Source organism: Narcine bancroftii, chromosome 8 (genome assembly GCF_036971445.1).
Source record: "Narcine bancroftii isolate sNarBan1 chromosome 8, sNarBan1.hap1, whole genome shotgun sequence".
NCBI lineage: Eukaryota > Metazoa > Chordata > Chondrichthyes > Torpediniformes > Narcinidae > Narcine > Narcine bancroftii.
Genome location: NC_091476.1, coordinates 20,263,672 through 20,288,909, shown reverse-complemented (window position 1 = coordinate 20,288,909; position 25,238 = coordinate 20,263,672). Strand labels below are relative to the sequence as shown.

The 25,238-nt window shown below is 40.3% G+C and overlaps 1 protein-coding gene across 2 annotated transcripts in view; it reads right to left on the bottom strand.

Annotated features, from left to right (window-relative positions):
* The window catches only part of LOC138740440 (disks large homolog 3-like), a 379,720-nt gene extending 356,867 nt beyond the window's left edge, over positions 1-22,853 (bottom strand). For both annotated transcript variants that reach the window (XM_069893062.1, XM_069893063.1), the window contains exon 1: positions 22,721-22,853. In XM_069893062.1, the coding sequence (XP_069749163.1) occupies positions 22,721-22,774 (54 nt within the window). In that variant the 5' untranslated portion in view covers positions 22,775-22,853. The remainder of the gene's footprint in view (positions 1-22,720) is intronic.
* Between the last annotated feature and the right edge of the window lie 2,385 nt (positions 22,854-25,238).

Sequence of the window (25,238 nt, the reverse complement as noted above, 5' to 3'; positions counted from 1 at the left end):
AAATTATACTATTCAATGGATTAAAGCTCAAACAGTTAGCCATTCACTCTGGACCACAAATCATCCACAACTCTGGTTTCAGGTGCAACTTTAGAAGCAAGAACAATATATTATTTCAGGCATATGTTGCAGATCTGTTGGAGCTGATAACCATCCCACTAATGAACAGATGGTTATACACACATCCATCATGGTGCTACAGACAGTTGTCACTTCCAATTGATCCAACATTTGCAACAAATTTGGAAATACAAATTCCATTATCTATACATACCTCAGGTTGTGCAAATATACACCTTTCAAATGGTGGAAAATGAGAACATTGGCTCATGATACTCCAGCCAGCAACAACTGCATCCTTAACTCTTCCTTGTGCTTTATATGCAACCATATGAAATATCATCTGTGCCCCAAACTACACATTTCTCCTAAATGATAGTCTCTGGACTAGTTTTTTTGAGGATGAAATGCAACTCAGCATTTCATGAGCAGGTTCAAGAATAAGTGGCCAGATTCCTGCTCTCTCTCTCTCTCTCTCTCTCTCTCTCTCTGCTTGTATTTAGAGCATATCTAGGGATGAATGGTATGTTCAAAAACAACCCAGCAGTCACCCCAAAATACTGATGAGGTTCAGGCATGCCTAGTTCTGTACTGAACTTCCATGACCAGATTTGTCATCTTGGGATATTTACCCTTGCATTCCAATCCCTAGATGACAGTTTTGTAATCTTTATCAGTGAGCATATGAAGATTGACCAAGAAAATGGAAGCATCAAATCTTGATGAATATAATAGTAGATGAAGCTGAAGTAAATATTAGACACTTTTTCTTCCTGGTTACAAATCAAACTACCATGGAACTTAAATAGCTCTGTGCCAAGTAACAAGCACCCAAAAACTCCTAATTCCTATGCATGAGTTAACAGGAATGAATCTTAACCCTTTTTAATAAATGAAGTAACTAAACATTTGATGATTTTATCCCATCACATTTTTATTTAAAATGGAACTTCTTGCAGTTTATCAGCAAAAAAAATTAATCCAAGATGTTTTAAATTTATTTTTAAAAATTTAGATATACAGCATGGTAACAGCTCCTTCTGGCCCATGAACCCATGCCCCTCATTTTCCCCTTAAATATTATTTAATTTCCATTCCTGTGAAACCTTGAGTGATTGGGAAATGTTCCTCCACGTTCTCCCATGTTGAAGGTTAGAAGAGAAAAAGATGCATATTGAGAAATTCTGAAGCATCTTCGATTAAGTTGGAGGAAATTGCACAAAAGGATATCTCTAGTTTATGGATCAGATAGACCACTGAGTTGACAGTGGAGACAGATGCCCAGACACTCAATGTGGTGATGGACCAAAAATGAGTACTATGGTCACTTAGGTTGAGGACTGTGGGCTTCAAAGAATTACAGCATTGTGTGGTGATAGGATCCTGGGCCATTCAAGCTGTGAGGTGCACAGGTCACACCCGTGAAGATTGTTGATCAAATAATCTGACTCAAGTCACCAATATTCATTGCAGTGGATACCATTGTGTTATTGTGAAGATAACAAAGATTTGGTATCTAAGCAAAGACTTTTGCAAATTTCTACAGGTGTATTGTGGAGAGCATTTTGACTGGTTGCATCACGGTCTGGTATGGAGATGCCAAGGCTCAGGACAGGAAAAGATTGGAGAAACATGAACTTGGGCAGTGCCATCATAGGCACCAGTCTTTATTCCATTAGGACATCTATAAGTGGTGTCTCAAGGACCCTCACCACCCAGGCCTTAACCTCTTGATACTGCTACCATCAGGAAGGAAATACAGGAGTCTGAAGACGAACAACCAATGGTACAAAAACAGCTTCCCCCCCGCCCCCCCCGTTATCAGATTTCTGAATGAACAATGAACTACCGACACATCTCACTTTCTCTTTTTTGCAGCAATGTAGGTTTTTTTTTAAAAATGTTAACTTTTGCCAATATTTGCACTTGTAATGCTGCCGCAAAGAGTTTTGTGACTTGTTCATGACAACAAAATCTGATCATCACTGTTAATGGTCTAGGCCAGGGGTGTCAAACTCAAATTCACGGAGGGCCAAAATTAAAAACTTGGACTAAGTCGAGGGCCAAACTAAATATTTATTGAAAATTTTCAACAACATCTGGATGTTTTCTCTTCTTTCAACATATGTAATGTTAAACTTTTTCTTATTAAAATAAATGTTTAATAATAGTTTTGGTTAAACTCTTTCCAGAAGCATTAACAAATGAGAAATAAAATATTCAATAAATAATATTTCTCTATAGAGGATTTGTCAAATGTTGCTAGTGTGCTGTCGAATCGTAAAATCTGAGGGCTATTGAGAATGTGGGAGAATAACATGATTCCTGAAACAATCAAATGGGTGACTGATTGTGGGCATGAACTCTAGCAGGGTTATTTGCCATGCCCTTTTTCCATTGGTACAGATATCCTTTGATTTACACACTTTTCAAGTTTTATGCCTAATGAGCTTGTATCCAGGTGCAGGACCATTTTTAACCAGGAATATATTTATCACTGTGACATGAAACTATTGGAAGATCGTTTTATCCTGAGATTAAAGTTCATAATCCTTACTCAGGCCTGTGTGCGGGAGGGCGGGGTTTGCGGGCGATTGGGTTGGACAACGACAGTGCGGGGGCATCGGCTCTCGCTGCAGGGCGGCATCTCGGCGGATCAGCGGCCCCGTCACCGTGAGTCGCGGGTCGGCCTGCGGCAGGGAGGGGGAGTGGGCAACGGTCCTGGCGAGGTCAGGCCTGAGGCCTCCAGTTCCGGGCGCTGGGAAGCGGTCTTGGCTTCCCCTGACACCGGCCAGGCCGCGCTGCGGTGGGGGGGCGGGCGGGGGGACACGACAGTGCGGGGGCATCGGCTCTCGCTGCAGGGTGGCATCTCGGGGGATCAGCGGCCCCGTCACCGTGAGTCGCGGGTCGGCCTGTGGCAGGGAGGGGGAGTGGGCAACGGTCCTGGCGAGGTCAAGCCCGAGGCCTCCGGTTCCGGGCGCTGGGAAGCGACCTTGGCTTCCCCTGACACCAGCCAGGCCCCAAAACCAGAGTCCACGGTGAGACCCTGCAACGTAAACAGAGGAGGTGGGGGCGATTAGCGGGCTGACGCCAATGCATTCTGGGATTTGTAGTATTACTGTGCATGCGCTATACTGGCGCGGCGGCCAGCGGGCCACCTCTAATACATTTTTGAAATGATCTTGCGGGCCAAGTATAATTATATCACGGGCCAAATTTGGCCCGCGGGCCAGAGTTTGACATGTGTGGTCTAGGCTAATCAAAGATGTAACAAGATGCAAAGCATCCATGGAGCTGATATCTTAAGTCATGAAATGTTGATTGCAGACCTTTGATATAATGGCTCTCTAACCCTATCCAGTTGAAAACTGTGGATGTAATAAAAATCAGGACATAACCAAAATCCCTACTGAACATACATGAGGAACATTCAAGCTGAGATCTTTTTGCCTGTGCCACCCAAGGAGGTCCCTTGGGGATCCTGTTACTGCCTATATTAATGATGGCTGCTAATATTTTGCATGTTATAATTAAGATCTACATTTGGATGAAGAAAAGCAGCACAGCTATCAACTTCCATAAGGAAGGTGCTTTTTGAAAAGGGAATGACAAAGGAGGAAGAGGACCATATTAGTAAATTGTAGTAAGATGGAATGAATTGGTCCATGGTCTCAAGTTGCCATGGCTGGTATCAATTTAGGGGTTTGGCCTTGCCTTCAGATTCCTGTGCATTGGCTGCTGTCAGTGTAAACTCCCCCAGCTGACATTCCTGCATGAAAGTGCAAGTGTGCAGATGAGCTGATGAGTTAAACCATGCCATCGAGCTAACTCAGTGTAAACACTATTCTGTAGGCCGTTTCCCAAAGACATCATGGTGAAATTAGTAAGTTATCATGTAAAGCCACTAATTTTCTTCTTCTGATTATCATTAGGAAGTTTAATTTTATTTTCCCAAGAAGTTGGAGGAAGCTTGGATTTTCACAAAGGTTAGGTATCCTCTGCCTTTGTACGGCACGGTCATTCTCCACATTTCAACATATGGAGATTCGCTGGTTCACAAGTTAAGTTTTCCATCGATTTCCAATGTCTGTATTAATGCCTGTGAGGGATGGTAGAGTTTGACTCACAGAACTATTCTTTTGCAGAAATCCAATAAAACAAACAGAAAAAGCATCAGGATGGGAAAGGCAGACAACACATGTTCAAATATTAATGTGTTTTTGAGTTGTTGAATTCAAGTAACATGTAATCAACTTGAATAGGTCTCCAGCTCTCCCTCTCTTTAATGAATATGCTCATGATAGAAAAGTTTTCATTTTCTGGATTTATGTGGCTGATGTGTTCCTTTATTATTGTCCACAGACTTCCCCTGCAGAAAAAGGTGAGGGTGATTTTTTTTTTGAGGAAGTGAGTTGAGGTGTGTCAAGTTTTCACATGTAATAGATGCAATGAAATCTATAGAAAAATTAACAAAAATGCATTGGCAAGCCATGTATACAGAAATGTGTACAAAATGAAGTACAAGGAATAGCTGGGGGTTGAATACTAATTTGTATTGAGGAATGGTGCTAGTTTGCAGGGTAAAGAGAGGAAATGAGCGTTTTGAAATAGTAAGAGAGATTTGAGTGAAGAAACTGGAGCAATAAAGAGGTGAACTCATTCTTGCCTGGTCATCTTCTTAGTGAAGCGGTTAGTGTCTTTACAGAGCCAGCGATTAGGACTGGGGTTCAAATCCTGCGCTGTCTGTAGGAGTGTGTACGTTCTCCCCATGTGTTTTCCCAAAGGACTCCAGTTTCCTCCCACCATTGAAAATGTACCGTGGTTGGAGATTAATTGGGCGACACGAGCTCAAGAGCTCAAATGACCCATTACCGTGCTGTATTTAAACTTCTTTTTAACCTGAAAAATGTCTAGCTGGTCAACTTATGAAGTTCAATTCAGTTAACCACCCTTGTTGCAAATTGTATGATGGGGGCCTAAGGAATGCTCAAATGATGCTGGACGGAGACAATGTTCCTTCAGGCACTCATAACCTCCATTTGAGTCTCCAGAGAAGCATCAGGGAAAATGGGAAGATGCTCTTCATGCATTTTAGGGGCCTCATAACAACTTAAAGGCCAGTTGGCAAACAGGCTTGAAAATGAATGGTTCATACATTCAAAACAGCAGTTGTGAGTGTAGACCATTGTTCAAGTGTAAATTAGGCACAGGGGTTAAAATGGTCCTTCACAGACAATGGAACCATGGAGGTGCATACAAAAAGTGGTTGATAATCTTACACACATTTGTGGCAAGTAAGTAACAATGAAGTTCCCCAGATACATGCCTCAGTAAGGACACGTTGACACAAGAGAGATGCTCTCATGTTCGAAGTAGAAAAGTTATAATCAACTCTATCCATGGTCACAATAAGCATCATGTTCAGCAATCAATTCTAAAATGTTGTCGACTAGTTCCCATGTTGTAGTTATCAAGTCAAGTTAATTGTCATCTGATTACACAAGTAAAACCCGATGAAACTGCATTCTCCAGTTCTCGGTGCAAAGCACACACTCACACAACCAGACATAACACACATACAAATATACACATGTAGGGCAAGTATTCATACAAAGAAACAAACAAATAAATAAATTTTCATGAATATGAGAGTCTCCAATAGTTAGCTCTTTCCCCATGGGAGCAACTGAAAGATGTGTGCGGGGTGGAATGGATCCTCAATTATGCGTGCCCACTTCAGACAATGATCCCAGTAGATCATGTCGATGGAGGGAGTGGGGGGGGGGGGGGGGGAAGCAACTCCAGTGATCCTCTCTGCCACTCTTTAAGTTCCTGTGGATTGACCTCTGATCCATTTCTCTGCAGCAACTAGGACACACTCGATAGAGCTCCTTTAGAAGGTTGACCTAATGATGGATAGCAGCCTTGTCTGCTACAGTCTTCTCAGGAAGTGCAGTCGCTGTTGTGCCTTCCTGACAAGTGAGAAGATGTTGTTTCATAGGTCACCAGTTTAATCAACTCCAAAGAACTCTCTACTATAGAGTTGTTGATGTGTAGTGGGGACTATCTTCCTTAAGGTAGGCAAAGTTAAAGAATTTCATGAATATTACATTCTAAATGTAGTATTACATGACAATAATGGAATCTTTACCTTTGAGTCCTCCTGAACTCCATGATGATCTCCTTTATCTTGTCCACTTTGAGACTGAGGTTGTTACTCTCGCACCATACCACGAGATTTGTAGCACAACTCATCATTGTTGATGATGAGGCCAACTACTGTTGTCTCATCTGCAAATTTGAGGACACTGTTGGAACTGGATTTGGTGATGAAGTTGTGGGTCAGTAGCATGAACGGGAGTGGGCTGAGCATACAGCCCTGGGGTGTCCCAGTGCTTGGCACAACATGCTCAACATTCTGCCTTCAACCAAAGTAGACAGTAGTCTTTCCATTATGAAGTCCAGAATCCAGTTACAGAGAGGGGTGTTGAGTGCCAGTGAAGACAGCTTCTCTACCAGCCTCCGGACTATGATCGCTTAAATTTAGCCATGCAGCCCAGAAACATACCATTTCGACCCATGATTCTGTGCCCCCAATTAACCTACTCCCCCAGTATATTTTGAACACTGGGAGGAAACTAGGGCCCCCAGGCACACAGATTACAGTGCAGGATTCGAACTATGGTCCTGATTGCTGGCGCTGTAAAGCTATTACACTAACCACTACGCCAACCGTGCCGCCCAAATGCTGAGCTTAAGTTGATGAGCAACAGTCTGGCATCCAAGTGGGTCAGGACAGAGTGAAGCAACAAGGTGATAGCATTGTCTGTGGAATGGTTTTTTCTTTTGGGAAATTGAAATCAAAACATTGTTCATTAGAATAAATACATGCTTCACCAAATTTCTTAAATCTGGAGATGTTATGCATTTTCTTCAATTCAGTTTTCTCTCTAAATCTTGTCGTGTGCAGTCTGTAAGCTGTTTCAGAATGATGAAACACAGTAATCTAACGAGTGCAAGATTTTGTTTTATCGGTATTTGAGAATTCAGCAGAAGCTTTGCTCTCCTTTACATTCACTCAGAGTTCCAGTGGCTAGTCAAGTTTAATCAGTACAGCACCACACACTCATACAAATGCAATAGGGGTGATACCTAACTGTCACACTTTGCAACAATTAACAACAGAATTCTTTGCTGCACTGCAGTAGGGACTAAGTGTTAGAATTCAAAGTGCATTCAACTCTGTACCAATGAAGCCAACGTGTTCCATTTTACATTTAGGTTGTAATGCTCAGCAGGCACTGCTTCATCTAAAAAGTCCAAATATGGCACCTAAGCCTCTGTTTATGTTTCGATTCAAATTTAGATCATGCGAAGAATAATTTAATGCAAATTTATTGTCAAATTTGGGATTTTCAAATTATGAAAATCACACCCATCTGTATGAGTCTAAAATGCTGGCATCCATGAAGAAAGTCTGGCAGCACAAGGCAATTTCTGTAACAGTGCTTCGAGTTCTTCAGTATTTGGTACAGTGAGATGAGTGAGGTTTCCTGAACTTCCAACATGACATGGCTGCCCTGCTAATACTTATAGTACTGCATATTCATTTTAATCTTTTTATGCTGCAAGGTGAGGAATAAAAAGCATTTTCTTTTGTTCAGTGTGGGTATTTTCCAAGTAATACAACTTATTTTCTTACATTAGAGCCATTTGTGACGTAATTTTTATGCTAGGTTTTAAAAATGTTGGAATTGATCTATGCTGTAAAAGAAAGATATTTTTCATTGACCCATCAAAGATACAGCAGGATATAGATCAAATGGAAATATGAGCAGTGTGACAGTACAGATTCTATCACCAATGTGTATATGTACAGATGGTAGTGTAGGATGACTGTGATTGGCTGAGAGTGTAGCCACACCTACTGACAGGTCTTAAAAGATTGCTCCTAGCCAGACCAGGTCATTCTGGACTGGTTGACCTACTTGTGATATGCTTCAGTCTTTTAGTTAATAAAAACCTTGGTTTGGATCAACGTCTTTGGTTCTTTCGACGTGCTCTACAAGCAGAAAAAGAGAAGGTGAAGTCTTATCTGTGAGATATTGCACACTGGGAGGTCAAATACAAGTATACAGTAAGTGGCAGGACTTCGAAGCGTTGATGAACAAATAGATCTTGGGATACAGGTCCAGTGCTCCATGACAGTGGAAACACAAGTGGATAATGTGGTAAAGTATCCCTTCATTGGCATGTCATGAAGCTGTGTAAAACCTTGTTAGGCTACATTTGGAGTTTTTTGTGGACAGTTCTGGTTGTTGCATTGCAGGAAGGATGTGGAGGCATAAGAGAGGGTGTAGAAGTAGTTCACCAGGATCATGCCAAGATTAGGGGAGGATGGGCAAATTTTGATTGACTTCTCTCAAGAAGTTGAGGCTGAAAGAAACATACAAAATTATGAGAGCCATAATTAGTGTTGATAATCATAGTCTTTCCCCCCCCCCCCACCCCAGAGTGGAAATGAAAGGGTTCAAAGGTAACCTTTTTTTTTAAAATACAGAGAGAGGTAGATGCTTGCAGAAGAACCGGTGAAAACAAAACACTATAGTAACATATAAGAGTCATTTAGGCAAACACAAACAGGCAGGGAATGAAGAGATATAGATCTTATGCAGGTAGATAGGATTAATTTAATTTGGCATGTGGTCAGCAGATATCATAGCCTGAAGGGCCTGTTCCTGATTAACAAGAAGGTCTGCAGATGCTGGGGTCCAGTGCAACACAAACATGATGGAGAAAGCCAGCAGGTCATGCAGCATTCACAGATAGTAAAGATACTCAAAGTTTCGGGCCTGTGCCCTTCGTCAGTTACCTCATAGGTAACTGGTCCAGACCTGAAATGTTGGTTACTCCTTACTTCCTGCCTGAAGGGCCTGTTCTTGTGAAGTAAATTTCAATGTTCTACACACTTAGCATCTCATTGTTTTTATTTAAAAGTATTATCGCTTATTTTTCTACTCTTGGAGTAAAGAATTGATGAGTGAGGAATGTTTGTCATTTTTTTTCTGCCAGGAAGGATTGGCTGGATGAAAACTAAAATGGAATGATTTCCTTTCCACCCATTTTCATAGACCATCCATTTTTACACTGCTGGTGCAGCCAAGTGATAAAGAGGCCTTCAAGGTAGGGGCACATTCTGCTTAGAAGAGCATGGAGAAATTTCGATGGGAACTTGCCCATCCTCCCTCCTGAAACTGTTTTCTGTGACAAGAGGACATGATGTGCATTGCACCTTAAAGTTTGCAACGTTTACATTTCACCATATTGAACAAATACATAAAATGACCAGATGTGGGTTGTGGTACATTGTGGGACCCTTTGTGATACGACACCAAAAAATGTCTTATCAAGGACACGATCCATTTTTTTTTAACATTTGCAATTATTTGGATCAGCTAGGAGAAAAATATCTATATTTTGAAGGATAAAAAAAAAAAAATCGGGTTTTTCATTCATCAAAAAATGGAAAACCAAAATGAAACAATATCAAGACAACAGATATCAAAGCATCAGATGTAACAATAACTCTGAACAACAAAACTAAAGGTTTGCTTCCTGAAAAAAATGGGAATTATGATAGACAACTTCAAATTGAAAACAAAGATAATTTCAGATCTGCTGCATTATGTAAGATGTTGGAGAACCATTAAATTAACTTTTATTGAATTTAGCATGTTTAATCACGTAATGATGTTGGCACATTGCGTTAGTTCAACTGACTAAAAATGTTTTGCCACTGATTTTAGTTTGTACTCAGTATCTGATGCCTCTCGTGTCAGTGTCCAACAATAGTCAGCCAGCATTGATGGATTCCATTTGCCCTGATGCTGCTTTTCGATGGTTGCAATGTCCTGGTGAAACCTTTCAATGTTCGTCACTGACTGCACCAAGATCAGCAGGGAAGAAGTCCAAGTGTGAATGGATAAATTAAATTTTCAATGACATGTTGCATTTCATGGTTTTGTATGCTTGAAGTAGACTTAAACATGATAGGAAATCACAAAAATAGGTTATAGCTAAAATAAACAGTGCATGATAAGAAAATTTTAAGGTGATATTCATAAATCAGCATCCAAAATCTACAAAAATCACCCAAAAGTGTTTTGGAAGGAAAATCTTCATTATCCAGTATAATGTTATAAAATAATGGTTTAAAGTACAGACCACCATAATAGCAAATCCTTCCCCCTGAGCTCGTGGCAACTTGCCATTCATCATATCTTTACTGCTATGCAAAATCTTTTCTAGTCCACAAGTTCATTAGACAGGAGCAGAATTAGGCCATTATGTATTTTTCCTTTCAATGTCATTTTCCTGCCTTCTCCCCTTAACCTTTGATAGCCTTACTAATCAAGAACTTATCAACTTCTCCTTTAAATATACCCAATGATTTAGCCTCCACAACTGTCTGTGGCAACGAATTTCACAGATTTCACAACCCTCTGGCTGAAGAAATTTCCACTCGGCTCTATTATAAAGGAATGTCCTTTTATTCTGAGACTGTGCTCTCTGGTCCTAGACTCACACATTACTAGAAACATCTCTGCATCCACTGTATCCAACCCTTTCAATATTCAGTATGTTTTGATAAATTCACCCCCCCCCCCCACAATACTCTAAATGTATTCTGTCCATACCTTGTATAGCTGAGGTTTTACTTCTCTGCCCTTGTATTCTCATCCTCTTGAAATGAATGCTAACATTTCATTTGTTTTCCTGTCCTCTGAAGACTCCCCACTTCCTCAACATTACCTGCTCTTCCAACTATCTTCATATCATCCACAAACTTGGCCACAGGGCCATTGATTTCATCATCTAAATCAGGGGTGTCAAACTCAAATTCACGGAGGGCCAAAATTAAAAACTTGGACTAAGTCAAGGGCCGAACTAAATATTTATTGACATTTTTCAACAACATCTGCATGTTTTCTCTTCTTTCAACATATGTAATGTTAAACTTTAGGATATAACTTTAGGAGGATAATGTTACAGGTCAGGAGTAGGTAGCTCAAGTTCACCCTTTGCTTGACCTGAGGGAAACCTATTTGATCCCTGTGGAGATGTAGTCAGCATTCACAGGCTGTGTCCATTTTGGGCTGCATCAGGACTCAGCATTTCCTGCTCACTCCTCAGGCTCTAGGCCTCGACCCACCATCCCTCTACCTGACCAGTCCTTTACCCAACCTCTACTCACCCCTCACTCCACTCGCTCTGCCTCTACCCACCCCCTCCTATACACGCCCCTCTACTGCCTCTCCCCTCAACCTGTTCCTCCCTCTACCCGTCTCTCACCCTCTAATCACCCCTCCCCTACTCGCCCTGCCCCTCCCCTTTTACCTCTTCCCTATCCACCCCTCCTTCTACTCATCCCTCCCTCTAACTGCCCCTCACACCACCATAACTTCCCCTGCCCATTACTCCTCACCTACACCCTCTGCCCACCCCTGCTTACCCACCCACTCAGGCCCAGCGCGCTGCCGATCAGCCTTTGCGGACAGCCACCATCTCTCTCTTCATGTGCAGGGCCGAACCAGCCGTCCCTGGGGTCCGCGCGGGTGCAAGCGCTGAAGGCCGTGGTGACCGGGAGAAGTGTGCTCGCGCTGTGGAAGGGCCGTCCAGTGCCAGTCGCGCGGGGCTCGCGCTGCCCGGGGGCCGTGCGCAGCCTGCCATGCCCGTCATGCCGACAGGAACTCACAGGCGCTCGCCCATCTGCCGCACCGCTCGACAGGTGGGAGAAGTGACTGGTTGTGCGGGGAGCCTTCCAACCGGCTTGCCGGCTGATGACATCGACAGACTTCTCGTGTTACAATTTCTCGTGTTACAAAGGGGAAGGATGTGCAATGAAGGGGGAGGATGGTGGGGGTGACATTACCAAAAAAACAGCATTGGCTCTCGCTGCAGGGCGGGCCACCTCTAATACATTTTTGAAATGATCTTGCGGGCCAAATATAATTATATCGCGGGCCAAATTTGGCCCGCGGGCCAGAGTTTGACATGTGTGATCTAAATTATTTACATACAGCATGAAAAATAGCCAACCCAATAATAATCCCTGCAGAACACCACTAGTCAGCCAACTAGAAAAGGTGTTCTTTATTCCCACACTTTACATTCAACCAATCTTCTATCCACACTCGTATGTCAAACTATGGACTATCTTGTTTAGCAGCCTTGTGCCTGGTATCTTCTCAACATAAACAGCATTTATACTATGTATAACCTTTCCAAAGATACCACTTGTAGTTATTGTACCTTTCCTCTCTGCTTCATTCATTAGATGAAGTCTTCTGACATCTTCCTGTTCTTTGCTTATACCTTGAAGAAGGGTTCAGGCCTGAAATGATGGTAATATATCTTTACCTCATAGACCTGTGAGACCAGCTGAGCTTCTCCAGCATTTGTGTGTGTTTTTACTATAATGACAGTTATCTGCAGACTTTCATGTTTCATTCATTAGATGAAGGTCCACTGCTTATAGAAGTTTCCCTATGACTTCCACTTGCATCAATCTAAACGTATTTTCCATATTATGTGGATTTACAGCACTAAATCTGCCATAGCTCAGCACAAACCAACAGGCAGTTAAGTTCCAAATATGTTGGTGCAAACGATGGCTGCTATTTATCTGTCACCACACAAATTTCTCTGCTGAGGTTCTAGCCACTGTTTTTTTTAAAAAGCAAAAATAGAGAATTTTATTCCATCAGAAATGTTTCTAGTTCAACAAAGCTACAGGTAACTACATTCTCACTCAATATGAACAAAGGAATATGGGGCAAAGGATCAGTATCTGGCAATTTCATCCCTCATACATATTCAACCATTCAATGAGGCATTAGCTAATGCATGACATCAGTCTTTGCCCTATATCATTCATACTTTTACTTAATAAAAATGGATTCAACTCAAGATTTCAAATCTATAACTGATCTAGTGCCAATTTTCATTTGTAGAACTGAGTTCCAAACTGGTCTTCATGTTCAAATCTTTAATGTATAAAGGTAATACTCCATTAGATAAATAGAGGGTGAGCAAATTTAAGTTCTTGGGAGTCACCATCTCGGAGGATCTTTCCTGGACCCAACGCACCAATGGCATCACAAAGAAAGCAGGTCAGTGCCTTTATTTCCTCAGGAGTTTGCAGAGGTTTGGTATGACACCAGAAACCCTGGCAAATTTCTACAAAAGTTTGGTAGAAGTGTACTGACTGGTCGCATCATGGTCTGATATGAGAACACAGATACCCATGAGCATAAAGCCCTGCAAAAGGTAGTGGATACAGCCCACGACATCACAAGCAAAATCCTCCCCACTAATGAGTACATCTACAGGGAATGCTGCCATCAGAAACAGGAACATCTGCTACCCCTCCAACATCAGTCTCCTCAACAACAAATTCAGAGTCTCATTTAAGGACTCTTACTTGTGCACTTTATGGATTTTCTTTTTGTTCTCTCTGCATTGCAGTTTGTTTATATTTGTTATCTGTTTACAGTTCTTTGTTTACATGTTTATGGTGTGTACAGTTTTTTTTGCACTAACAATTAGTAGTAGTTCGGCTGTTCCCTCAGGAAAAAGGAATCTCAGGGTTGTATGTGATGTCATGTATGTACTCTGACAACAAATCTGAAATCTGATGTTTCTAGTAATGATACTTTATAAAGATTTCAGGCCAGAAAATTCTACAGTATCTGGAAAAGTGCATTAAATGAAAGAGATGGTCTAACAAATGTTTTCTTTGAGGAATGGAATGCATTTAAACAAATCTTGTTTTTTCTAACATAACATTTGTTTGATTATGGTTCCTTTAACTTAAGTTTCTTATATGAATTCAAACTGGAAGCTGTTTTTCATCATCTTGTCTTTTAGATAATCTAACCTGTCTTTTTCTAGTTTTCAAATTCCATTCATTTGTGTTTTCTTCCTGTTGTGGGAACAAACATTAGTTTTAATCTTGGAGTGCTGCTAGTTGGAGACATAGGTTAAGGGTTAATAGTTGTAGCATGCTGTCCTGTTCAGGATTTTTTTTTCAGGGCTTGGGGAAGTGGGGTGGGCTATTTAGAGATTTAGTTTCACTGGGCAACCTTGAGCAGATTAGACAGGTGTTTCCTTTCCTGCTGAGTTTGAAGGAATACATGTTGCTTATGGGCAGAGACCTAAATTGCATCTTAACCCACTGACAATTCAAATCTGATGCTGCCTAATAAATCTGCTACCTTTATCAATTATTTTTTGTTAGATTATGGACTTGTTGATATATGGCATTTTGTACACCCTAATGATAAAGAGTTTATTTTCCCCCCCCACCCCACCTACATTTATCATCAATATTCCAGGACTGATTATTTCTTTGTTGATAATCGATCAGTTCCCTCAGGTACAGATTGTGGCTGTGGTGCAATTGCTGTTTCTGATCATGCGCCTTTGAAACTCTCTTTTATACTCTTGATGTCTCATCCAGAGCCTAGCAATGGTATGTCAATTCGATCTTACTTCAAGATGAAAATTTTGTAGACATTATTATGGTCCAAACATTTTTAAAAAAATGAATTTAACTGAGGATGCATCGAGTTTAATTGTCTGGGATATGTTGAAGGCATACCTTTGGGGACAAATAATTTCATATTCAGTTGGGTTAAGAAAACTTACAAAGGAAGAATTATTACTACTGAATAATAGGATTAAAGAAATTGATAGAGTATATTCAAAGATGCAATAGCACTTCGAGATTTTGGTGACATTCTGAGAATTAATAGAAGAGATGGAATTCACAAAGTGTCTTTATATGCAGATGATTTTTTAGTACATATTTCAGATCCTGAAAAATCTATTCCTCCGATGTTGTCTTTGCTTTCCCGATTTGGTAGTTTCTCTGGATATTAATCGACTCTTTATATAGATGGTAGCTTAATGTCTTCTGAACAATTATCCAATAAATATAATATACCCCATTCACATTTTTTAAGATACTTCCAAACTAGAAGTTTTCTGAATACTTTTCAGCCTAACTTTCCAACATTGTAGCAACTAAATTTGATTGATACTTTTTTCATTTGAACCCTTCTCATCAGAGTTTAATAGGTAACATTTATAACAAGTTATTAAGATTGCAATCAAATTCTAACGACAAAATTAAAAGGGCCTGCGAAGGGGAACTTCAGTAACATCTTCCAGAGGAATCATGGGAGAAGATATTTGGATTGGTTAATACCTCTTCAATATGTGCTCTTCATTCTTTGATTCAGTTTAAAGTGGTACATCAGGCACAAATTTCAAATGTTTTTCTGATGTTAATTCTATTTGAGATAGATGTAAATCAGAAGTGGTTTCTCTAACTCTTAGGTTTTGGACATGTCCTATGTTGGAGAGGTATTGGATAGATATTTTTAAGAATGTCACTATACTGGAATATTAGTTTGCCACCTAACCCACCAACTCCTATTTTTTTAAATTATAGTTTCAGAAGTGGGTTGCAGCCTTTTCTACATTGTTGGCTAGAAGAGCTATTTTATTTAAATGGGAAGATTCATCTACATTGACTCAACAATTCTCTCAAATTATGTCATGTTTAAATTTAGAGGAAGTTAGGAGTCATATTTCTGTTAAATTTGACGAGACTTGGTGACCTTCTATAAATTATTTTCACATGATATAGTTAGTATAATTATTTTTCCTTCTGGACTATATTTAATTTTATTTCTTTTCTCTTTGGTGAAGATCAGACTATTAATTTTTATTACTAAATTCTCAGGATAGGCTGCCCAGTCTTTCCCCCCACCCCCCCCCCCCCTTAAATTAGGAAGGCTTTTAATGTAATAATTTTTTTTTTCTTTTGAAGATTTCAGTTTGAGGAGATGAGAACATATAACATATTGTATTACTCCATAATTATGGAATATCACATGATGTCATATAGTGATATATTTCCCTTCTTGATTATGTACTCCTATTCTCTTCATGTATCATTTATCTATAATATGATTAATAAAATGATTGAAAAAGAACATTTAAAAATATGCAGCATGGTGAGCGTAGCGGTTAGTGTAATGTTATTACCGTGCCTGCGACCCAGGTTTGAAACTGGCTCCATCTGTAAGGAGTTGTGCCCCCATGTCACCCCTGTAAGGAGCTTGTACACCCTCATGTCCCCCACGTCTCTGAGTGCTCTGTTCTTCTTCAAACCTTCAAAACATACAGGGATTGTAGGTTAATTGGGCAGCACGCATCTGTGGGCTGGAAGGGCCTGTTACTGTCTAGATTTTTTTTTAATTGTTTGAATCAAACTTAAATAGCTTATTTTATCCTCCTTTATGTGGGTTTTAGCTTCTATTTAAGGCTATGTTGTTTTCCCTTGGTCACTAGGATCTGGCATAAGAGCCTTTATTTACTTTTATGTTGCTCCTTAACCCTCAAGTAATATTTTGGACATGCAGTTATTGCCCCTTTATGGTATAAACTGATTCTCTCTTAAATAGCTCTCCTCTCTGGCATCATAAGAAAATTTATTGGACTTAATGTGTTCTGTGAACAAAACAGTGTGGTGCATATTGATTTATAGAACGCTACATCAAAGGTTATTGTGGAAAATAGAAACTTATGTCAGAGACAACAATGGTATGGACAGAAGAGTGTTGAGGTAACAGGCAGCAGAGTATGCACAAGTGAGTGAAAGTTTAATAAATTGCAAATGCTTGAAATCTAAAGCAAAAATTGAAAATGTTCGAAGTACTTAGAAGTCAACATACATCTTTAGGAAGAGAAACAGAGTTAATGTTTCAGGTTCAAGACCATTTGTCAGAAGTGAAATGGAGACAAAGAAAGCTTGCAAAGCAGTTTGTAAATGGGTGTTTTTTTCCCCGATTGGTAAGTTGCAATGAGTGGATTGCCACAAATATTTCCCTTTTACAAAACCACATTGAACCATTTCTGGACATCTTGAATCTTTCCAAGTGCCTTACTGTAATGCCTTTAATAACAGGTTCCAATTTTTTTTTCTTATTATGTCAGGATAGCTGGTCTGTAATTTCCATCTGCCTCTCTTTTGACTAAAGAATCTTCCCAAACCTATGTCATTTTGAAGAAGTAAAAGCAAGGCATCAACTGATTCACTCAGCACATTTTTTAAACATCAGTAAAACACGAAAGTCTGCAGATACTGTGATTGAGGTAAAAACACAAAACTGGGGAAACTTCAACAGGCCAAACAGCATTTAAAAACATTGGGAGTCTTACATATTTTCTCTGGCTCTTATAACAAATTTTAACTTAAAATAGATCAATGTTTCAGTACATAATCCTTACATATTAGTACTGTACATTAATTACATCTAAATTGTCCAGTTCGCAACTTATGTAATGACTTTGGGCAGCAGACAATGAGGATGACTTGAAAATTATTCATCAAGTTAAAGATCAACTTGTGATTTTTGATTTCAGATAAAGGTATCATGTCAAAAGTGTAAAACCACCAAAATAATCTGCTCAATCCTGGAATGCTCAGTGTGCTACACATAGAGGTTTCTATAAAAGGCCATAAAATGAAGCTCGACAAAAGTAATTGCACTCTTCTAATTACCCTTTAAGGTAAAATTCTTATGATCAAATCTTACTGCTCTCATTGGCATGAAGTTAGATAAACACTGTCTGGATCCTCATACCCAACTCTAAAAAATGACACTACACACTTCTGCTTTTACTCATTTCCTCTTTATATTTTTCAGCTTCAGATCATTGGTGCTTTTGAACCATGAATATCCAATTGAAATGGACTCAGAACAAAACACAACCAACTCCCAGGTCACTACTCATTTTCTTACCATAGAATGTGACAAAAGATTTAAGTTCAAGTTTATTGTCACATGTTCCAAGATACAATAAGCAGATCATAGGTAGCCATTTTATGCACATTTAATAAGACAGAACAGTGCAAAGTTAGAGAGCGCTCAGTCCATACAGAGCAAAGGCAAAATATCTTTACTATTTTGAGATGCAGGAAACTAACAACTGTGGGAAAGAAACAGTCCTTGAATCTGACGTGTGTGTGAACTCATATTTGTGAATCTTCTTCCTGACAGGAGGGGGTATGAGGAGAGTACGACTACAATGGGAGGAGTCTTTTCACACATAGGCTGCTTTTACAAGCCAGCGGGAATTATAGATGTAGTGGATGGAGGGGAGTCATATGCGATGGCTTGAGCCATGGGGTCCAAGACATTTTGGTCTCCACAGTGTGGTCTCCACAATTTGGTCCCGGACATTTTGCCGCCTACAGTTTGGCACTGGTCATCTTGACACTAATGGGTGGATTTCACCGCAGGGTGAAGGGAATGCAGAGATGTCACTGGGGAGAGTGTAGATGTTACCACGGGGAGAGGAGAGTGCAGAGATGTTATTCATTATATTTAATTTAAATTATAATAAATTAATAATTTTATATTTAATTAAAAATAATAAATTAAATGCCATGACTGCCGCCAAATGCAAATGCCAAAATATCCAGCGCCAAACCGTGGGTGCCAAAATGTCTGATTCTGCGTGCCATGTTCATAGCCCTTTGCAGTTTTTTTGCTGGCTTGGGTGGAGCAGATCCTGTAAAAACCCAGTGACACACCTGAAGGATGCTTTCCATAGTAAACCTTTAGAAATTGTTTAGGGAAGCAAGTGATATGCCAAATTTCCCCAATCTTCTGAGGAAGTTGAGACCCTGATGCACTTTCTTGGCCATTGCAATGACGTGAACGGAACAGTATCAAAAGTGAGCTCCACACCTTTTCTGGAAGTCTATAGCCAACACCTTGGTCTCACTGGCATTGAGGGAGATGTTCCTATCCTCGCACCAAGCCAATAGATCCTTTATCTCCCTTCTATACTCCAACTTAATGCTGTTTGAGATCTTGCCTGTGACACAAGTGTTATATACAAAGTTATAGTTGGAGTTGGAATATCGTTTGGCCTTACAGACATAGGTGTCTAGTATAGTAGGGTGCTGAGTAAGCAGCCTATGTTGCCCCAGTGTTGATGGTGATCACAGCAGCACTGTGGTTACCAATTTTCACTAATTGTAGCATGCAGGCTAGAAAGTCATGGATCCATTTGCAGAAAGGGGTGCTGAGAGCTGGGTCACATAGCTTGGGATGTTTATTTGGAACTTTGTGTTGACAGCAGAAATAAAGTCAATAAATATTAGTCACTTGTTGCCTAGGTATTCTAGGGCTGAGTGGAGAGCCAGGTGTTGGCAACTGCTGTGATAGGTTTGCACATCTGAGCAATAGCAAAGTTCTAAGGGAAATGCAGCATCAATTTAGAGTAGTTGTGAGACTAGTCTGGGCATTTTCATTACCAGTTGATGAAATATATTGCACCATATGTAATTTTGAACCAAATATTTTTAAATAAGAGCTGCATTGTTAGTGTAATAGTTAGCACAGCACTATTACTGGGAAAGTGACCTGGGTTCAAATTTGGCACTGTCTGCAAGGACAGAAACCCATGTCTATGGGTTTCCACTGGGTTCTCCGGTTTCCTTCCACATTCCAAAGATGTATAGGGTTAGTAGGTTTATTGGTCACATGTGGGTATTTGGACAGCGTCTTGTGGGCTAGAAGGGTCTGTTACCCTGCTGAATCTTTAAATTTAAAAAATTAAAAAGAACACAAGTTGGAAATAATATTTATTCATCAGTAGCTGAGTATCATACAAAAACATGACATTGCACATAAATGCAATTAAACACAATGTATCTAAGAATAACCATGGGACAATCAGCAGAATTCATGAGATATGTGGCATGAATTCAAGATTCATTGGCCATATGATTACAAAGAGAGATTACAAGTTCACACTATTCCCCCATGAGGGGCATTTTTAATTTTTTCTTGCAGAGGTTAATTTAGTTTGGGAATTTTAAAAAAAAACAGATCTAAGTGCATAATCTATCTTCTCTCTTTAATTGTACTATTTCACATACTGCAGGGCTGCCTTTTAGTGCTAATTCCAGGGAGATACAATGGGTCTGTTGGCCAAGATCATTTATATATTACCAAAATGTTTCAATGCGCTTTAGATAACCAATTAATTCTGGAATATACTTAATGATTACATGCCAGCAATATTCTAAACATGAGTAATCAGTTAGTCTTTTGGATGTGGCAATTTGTGTTAAACAAAAAAATGCTGCCTTTAATAATTATACTTGGAATTTCTGGTAGCTGGATAACTGGAAATGGATGACATTGCTAATGGAGTTCAGACCTTTGTATTCATTAAAAAATCCCCAAAACCTTTGGGTAAATGTTAACTAAATCTGAACCAGTGTTCCACAAGGCCTGATTCACAGCACTCAGTCGAGGCAGTTAACAATAATGTAGAATCACACTTAAATCAGGATTGATGATGCCCCCAACAGGAAGCCACATCCATAAAAACTGCTGGTGAGCGTTAAGATCTCTTCTCCAAACGATAGCCAATAAAGGTCTCAGATTCTTGCAATGTTGCTGTCATCATTAATAAGTGGTTTACTAATTTTTTCCCCCATCAGTATTTTAGCCCAGAGATTTGTTCACAAGGCCACTGCAGCATTTTAGAATAGTATTGTTTTACTCTATGTCTGCAATTTTATCACATTGATCCCATCTTTACATTTTGAAATTGATTATGGGATTATAACAAACTTTAGACTGTCCCTTTTACACTTGCATCTTATCTCAGGAATTAACAGCTAATTGGTAGGATAAGAGTCAAGTGTGAAACCAAATTGAAATGATGTCATTTCACACCAGGGATAGACTTCCTCGACCCCGACTGCAATCCCCAGAATCTGCAGATGCCGGCAATCCAATTAGCCAAGTGCGAAAACGAGAAATGCATTCGAGGACAGAAATAAAGTTTTTGCACGAGTGCAGGAATGTGAAGGAAAGAAGATTAAAATGAAGGTATAAACTTTGCCGTTGGAAAGTTGCAGTGGGAGAGAGAGGGGAAAATGCAAGCAATAACAGAAAATTTATAAATGGCGTGGTAAAGTTGGTAGTGCTATCACGTAGAATTTATAAAGACTGGGGAAAAAGCGATGGTGGACTTGCCTTCCCAGAATTCCATGCAGCAGAGAAACCCCTCCATGAATGCTCCCAGAATGCAGCCATGCATTCAGCCCTTTCTCTGTCTCATGGAATTCTGGAAGGGCAAGTCCACCATCGCTTTTATCCCCCAGTCTTTATAAATTGTGTGCGACAGCACTACCAACTTTCCCCACACGGTTTAAAAATTATCCACTATTGCCATTTATTGCTAGCACTTTCCCATGGTCCCTTTAAAGGTTTATATAGGTCAGCACATCAACAGGGGGGTGAAAGGCTCATACTCTACATAAAGCTTAATTATGTCATAATTAGGCATGATTAATTTTGTTTAAATATAAGATCATAATTGAACAGGATTTAGGGCAGGTCCACCATCGCTCGATGTATCATGACATCACTGGTAGTAGGGTGAACAGTCCTATCCCTGGGGATGGTTCATGGTGAGCAATGAAGTATCCAGTGGCCCGGTTAAGAGTGGCCAACTGTGAACTGCCAAGACACCATTCCTAACTGGGACATTGAACAGCCGACTTTCTGGGACGCAAGTGTAAAAAGGGCTTTATGACTCCTACATGGAATAATCATAAAAACTCTTGTGGTCACTGACCTCTTCCCCAGAACTCATATATTTGCACTTCGCTGAGACTTTTGATTCCCAACTTGTTTCTTATGGACAGGTTTTGTCCTGAAACATCAATAAACTGCCTCACTCCCGTTAACATAACAGGTTATAGATTCTTCTCTGAACTGTTTTCCATTGGGGTTGATCAGAATGTCCCTTTAAGATTTTCTTGTATGAAATCTTAACTTACTGTCAGTAGACTCAACAACATCTCATTTGTCTCCAGTCCTACCACGAGCAGAACTATTCCCTTCCTCTTTTCATTTTCAGCTGAACTGTATTGTTCAATGTCTTCTAGGAGGTCTAGTGTATTTTCACCTCCAGGAACTTGATCCTTCTATAATGGCTGAGCTTACTAATATTATGAGCCTACTATGTTGACCATTTGCTGATGACATTGTTCAGCTCCCTTTGCATTAGATCACTATGTCCCTGCTCTCTCCAGCATTGAAAACTAAATGATAATGTGGTGTATGTTGCCTCTAGAGTATTTCTGCTTGAAAAGGCAAAATAAAGTGAAATACAGAACATCCTTTAATGTTGGTAGTCTTTCTTTGGCTTGGCTTCGCGGACGAAGATTTATGGAGGGGTAATGTCCACGTCAGCTGCAGGCTCGTTTGTGGCTGACAAGTCCGATGCGGGACAGGCAGACACGGTTGCAGCGGTTGCAAGGGAATAAAGGGTTGGGTGTTGGGTTTTTCCTCCTTTGTCTTTTGTCAGTGAGGTGGGCAATGTTGGTAGTAAAATGTCAACAAATGGCTGTATTTCATACAACAGTCTATCAAAGTCAGAACACATGGTGCACTCAGTTCTTAAATGTAAACGTAGCATTTATAAACAGCAGTTTTTCTTTTAGATTTCCAACATCTATTAAATTGTTCTGATCGACAGTTGAATTGCTCACCTCTGGATTGAGAAGTCCAATGCCTGTTCCCGATGATGACGATGCCCTCCCCATCTCAGCTGAAAAATGTTTGCATGTTACAGGCCTCTGGTCTGTAAGTGCAGCAACTAAGGACACTTCATAAAACTCCTTAATGTCTGTGGAAAGAAAAAAATACTACAAATCAAAGAAAAATAAACTATGTTCCAACACTCAAAATAACACATTCCTGAAGGAAGTCTTCTCAGCGTAAACCAACAATAAAACTGTTGAAGCCAAACTAAACATGCATTTACCTGCATTTAAATTTATTTATTTTTAAAAATTTAGGCATACAGCATAGTAACATTTTGGCGCTTGATTTCGCCTCTGTAGCAAAGACACGGGCGGTCAATAAGGCAGGGACCATCTGGTAGCCCACCATAGAGGATATCTTTGGGCAATCGGCCATCCTCCATATGGACAATGTGGCCAGCCCACCACAGCGGCAAGTGTGGATGATTGAGTAGAGGTCTGTACTTCCAGTCTTCTCCAGGACTTGGACGTTTGTGACTCTGTCGTGCCAAGGGTAGCCTAGGATAGATCTGAGGCAGTGGAAATGGAATGCATTAAGGCGGTGTTCTTATTTTCTGTATGCGGCCCAGGAATCACAGCCATAGAGAAGAGTACTCTTCAGTGCTACCACATTAAACAACAGTGCTGCAACTTCCTGTACATGCTTTTCCTTCACTTTACAATTAAACCGTTTAGAAGTAGAAAAAGACCACTATAATCACACGTGCTATTTAAAGGAACTAGTCATAGTTTGCGGTGTGGTTGATGATTGATATCTACTTGCTGCTATTGAGAATAGACCTTCTGGGCAAATCTGCCAATGCTCCAATCATTTCAAATTCATAATCCATCTTCTGTAGGCTACTCTGGCAAATCCTTTGCAGTGGAATTGCTGTGCAACCACATCCTTTAGGAGGGTGGCATGCCATACTCAGGAACAAGTCGCAAGAGCAGATTCTAATTCAGAAATTGCTGTCAGAATGCTATTAGAGGCTGTTGTGAAAGCAGCAATATCAAATGCAGATCACAGCCCTCCGCTAACTTTAAATTATACAAACTTATGCAAGTGTACAAGTGTCCTTTGTTGGAGTTGTCACGGATGAATTGCTGGCTGTTTATGCAAGGTAACTATCCATGGTGCAAATGCTAGGTCACCTGAGACTACTGAAAAGAAAATTTTAGTAGTTTGGTGCATCAAGCAGTGAGGCATTTGGCAGGATGCAGCATTTGAAGATGCCTTCATTGGCATTAACCAGATTTTAATTTAAAAAAAAATTAGACATCACGCTAACAGGCCATTTCGGTCCATGAGTCCATGCTGCCCAATTTACACCCCATTAAGCTACATTTTTGACCGGTGAGAGGAAATCAGAGCCCCCAGAGAAAATCCACGCAGACTCAGGGAGAATATACAAACTCCTTACTGACAGCATGGGATTGAAAGTCCAGTCCTGATTACTGGCACTGTAAAGGCATTGGGCTAACTGCTACGCCAAGACGCATTGCCCCAGATGTACAAGATCATTCAACTTTTTGAATCACAGGTCATTAGGACTTCCCCTGCCCACATTAACTTCCATGACCCCTCCTCCAAGATGTCGGGAGGGCCCCATGGATCACTGCCAATACACTAACTCTCTCCTATTTAGGAGAATCCCAATAAATATGTCAAGCACAATTTCCATTTTATAAAGCTATCTTGACTGCATTATGATTTTCTAACTGTCCTGCTACTGTTCCTTAATAATGGATTTTAGTATTAATTCCTAAATAATACATTTCAGGCATAGCTTTAGACTTCTCTGTTTGCATCAACACCCTACCCCCATTCTCCAGCCAACAGCTCTCTGATCAATTCTCAGCACTGTAACACATCTATCAACTGCAATCAAGGACACACTTTACAGCCTCTCATTCTTATTCCAAACACAATTTCACCTCCTGCAGCAACCTTAAGCTTGCTGCTTTCTCAACAGCCAGTAATAGCATTCTGATGGCAATTTCTGAATCAGAATCTGCTCTTGTGACTTGTTCCTCAGTTCATATTCTAGTCACTTACTTCCAGCTGACACAGACATTGCATCTTCTCACCCTCTCTCCTCCCTCAGCAAACATAATCCATTACAGGCAGAGATGGCCTGAATGTAAACTTTTGCTTTTAGAAGTCACTAGTTAATACTCACAGGTTGGAATTCAAGATTCAATATTCAAGAATCAATTTATTGTCATGGGATAAAGTCAGTGCAATATTACACAAAATTTCTTTTAGTCTGTCGTAACACGGACAGATTCACCGTCGGCACAAATTGCCTGAAGCGCCTCTTACAGTCAGAGAAAAAGAAGCAGAACAGAGTCCCCTCAGAGTCCCATGTGTCCACGGATTTACCTCCAATCCTCTTGTAGCCCCTGCAGCCACACACAGAGTCCAGTCCAAATCAACAGTAGCCGGAGCTCCACATTCAGACCTACAACACAATCAGGAACC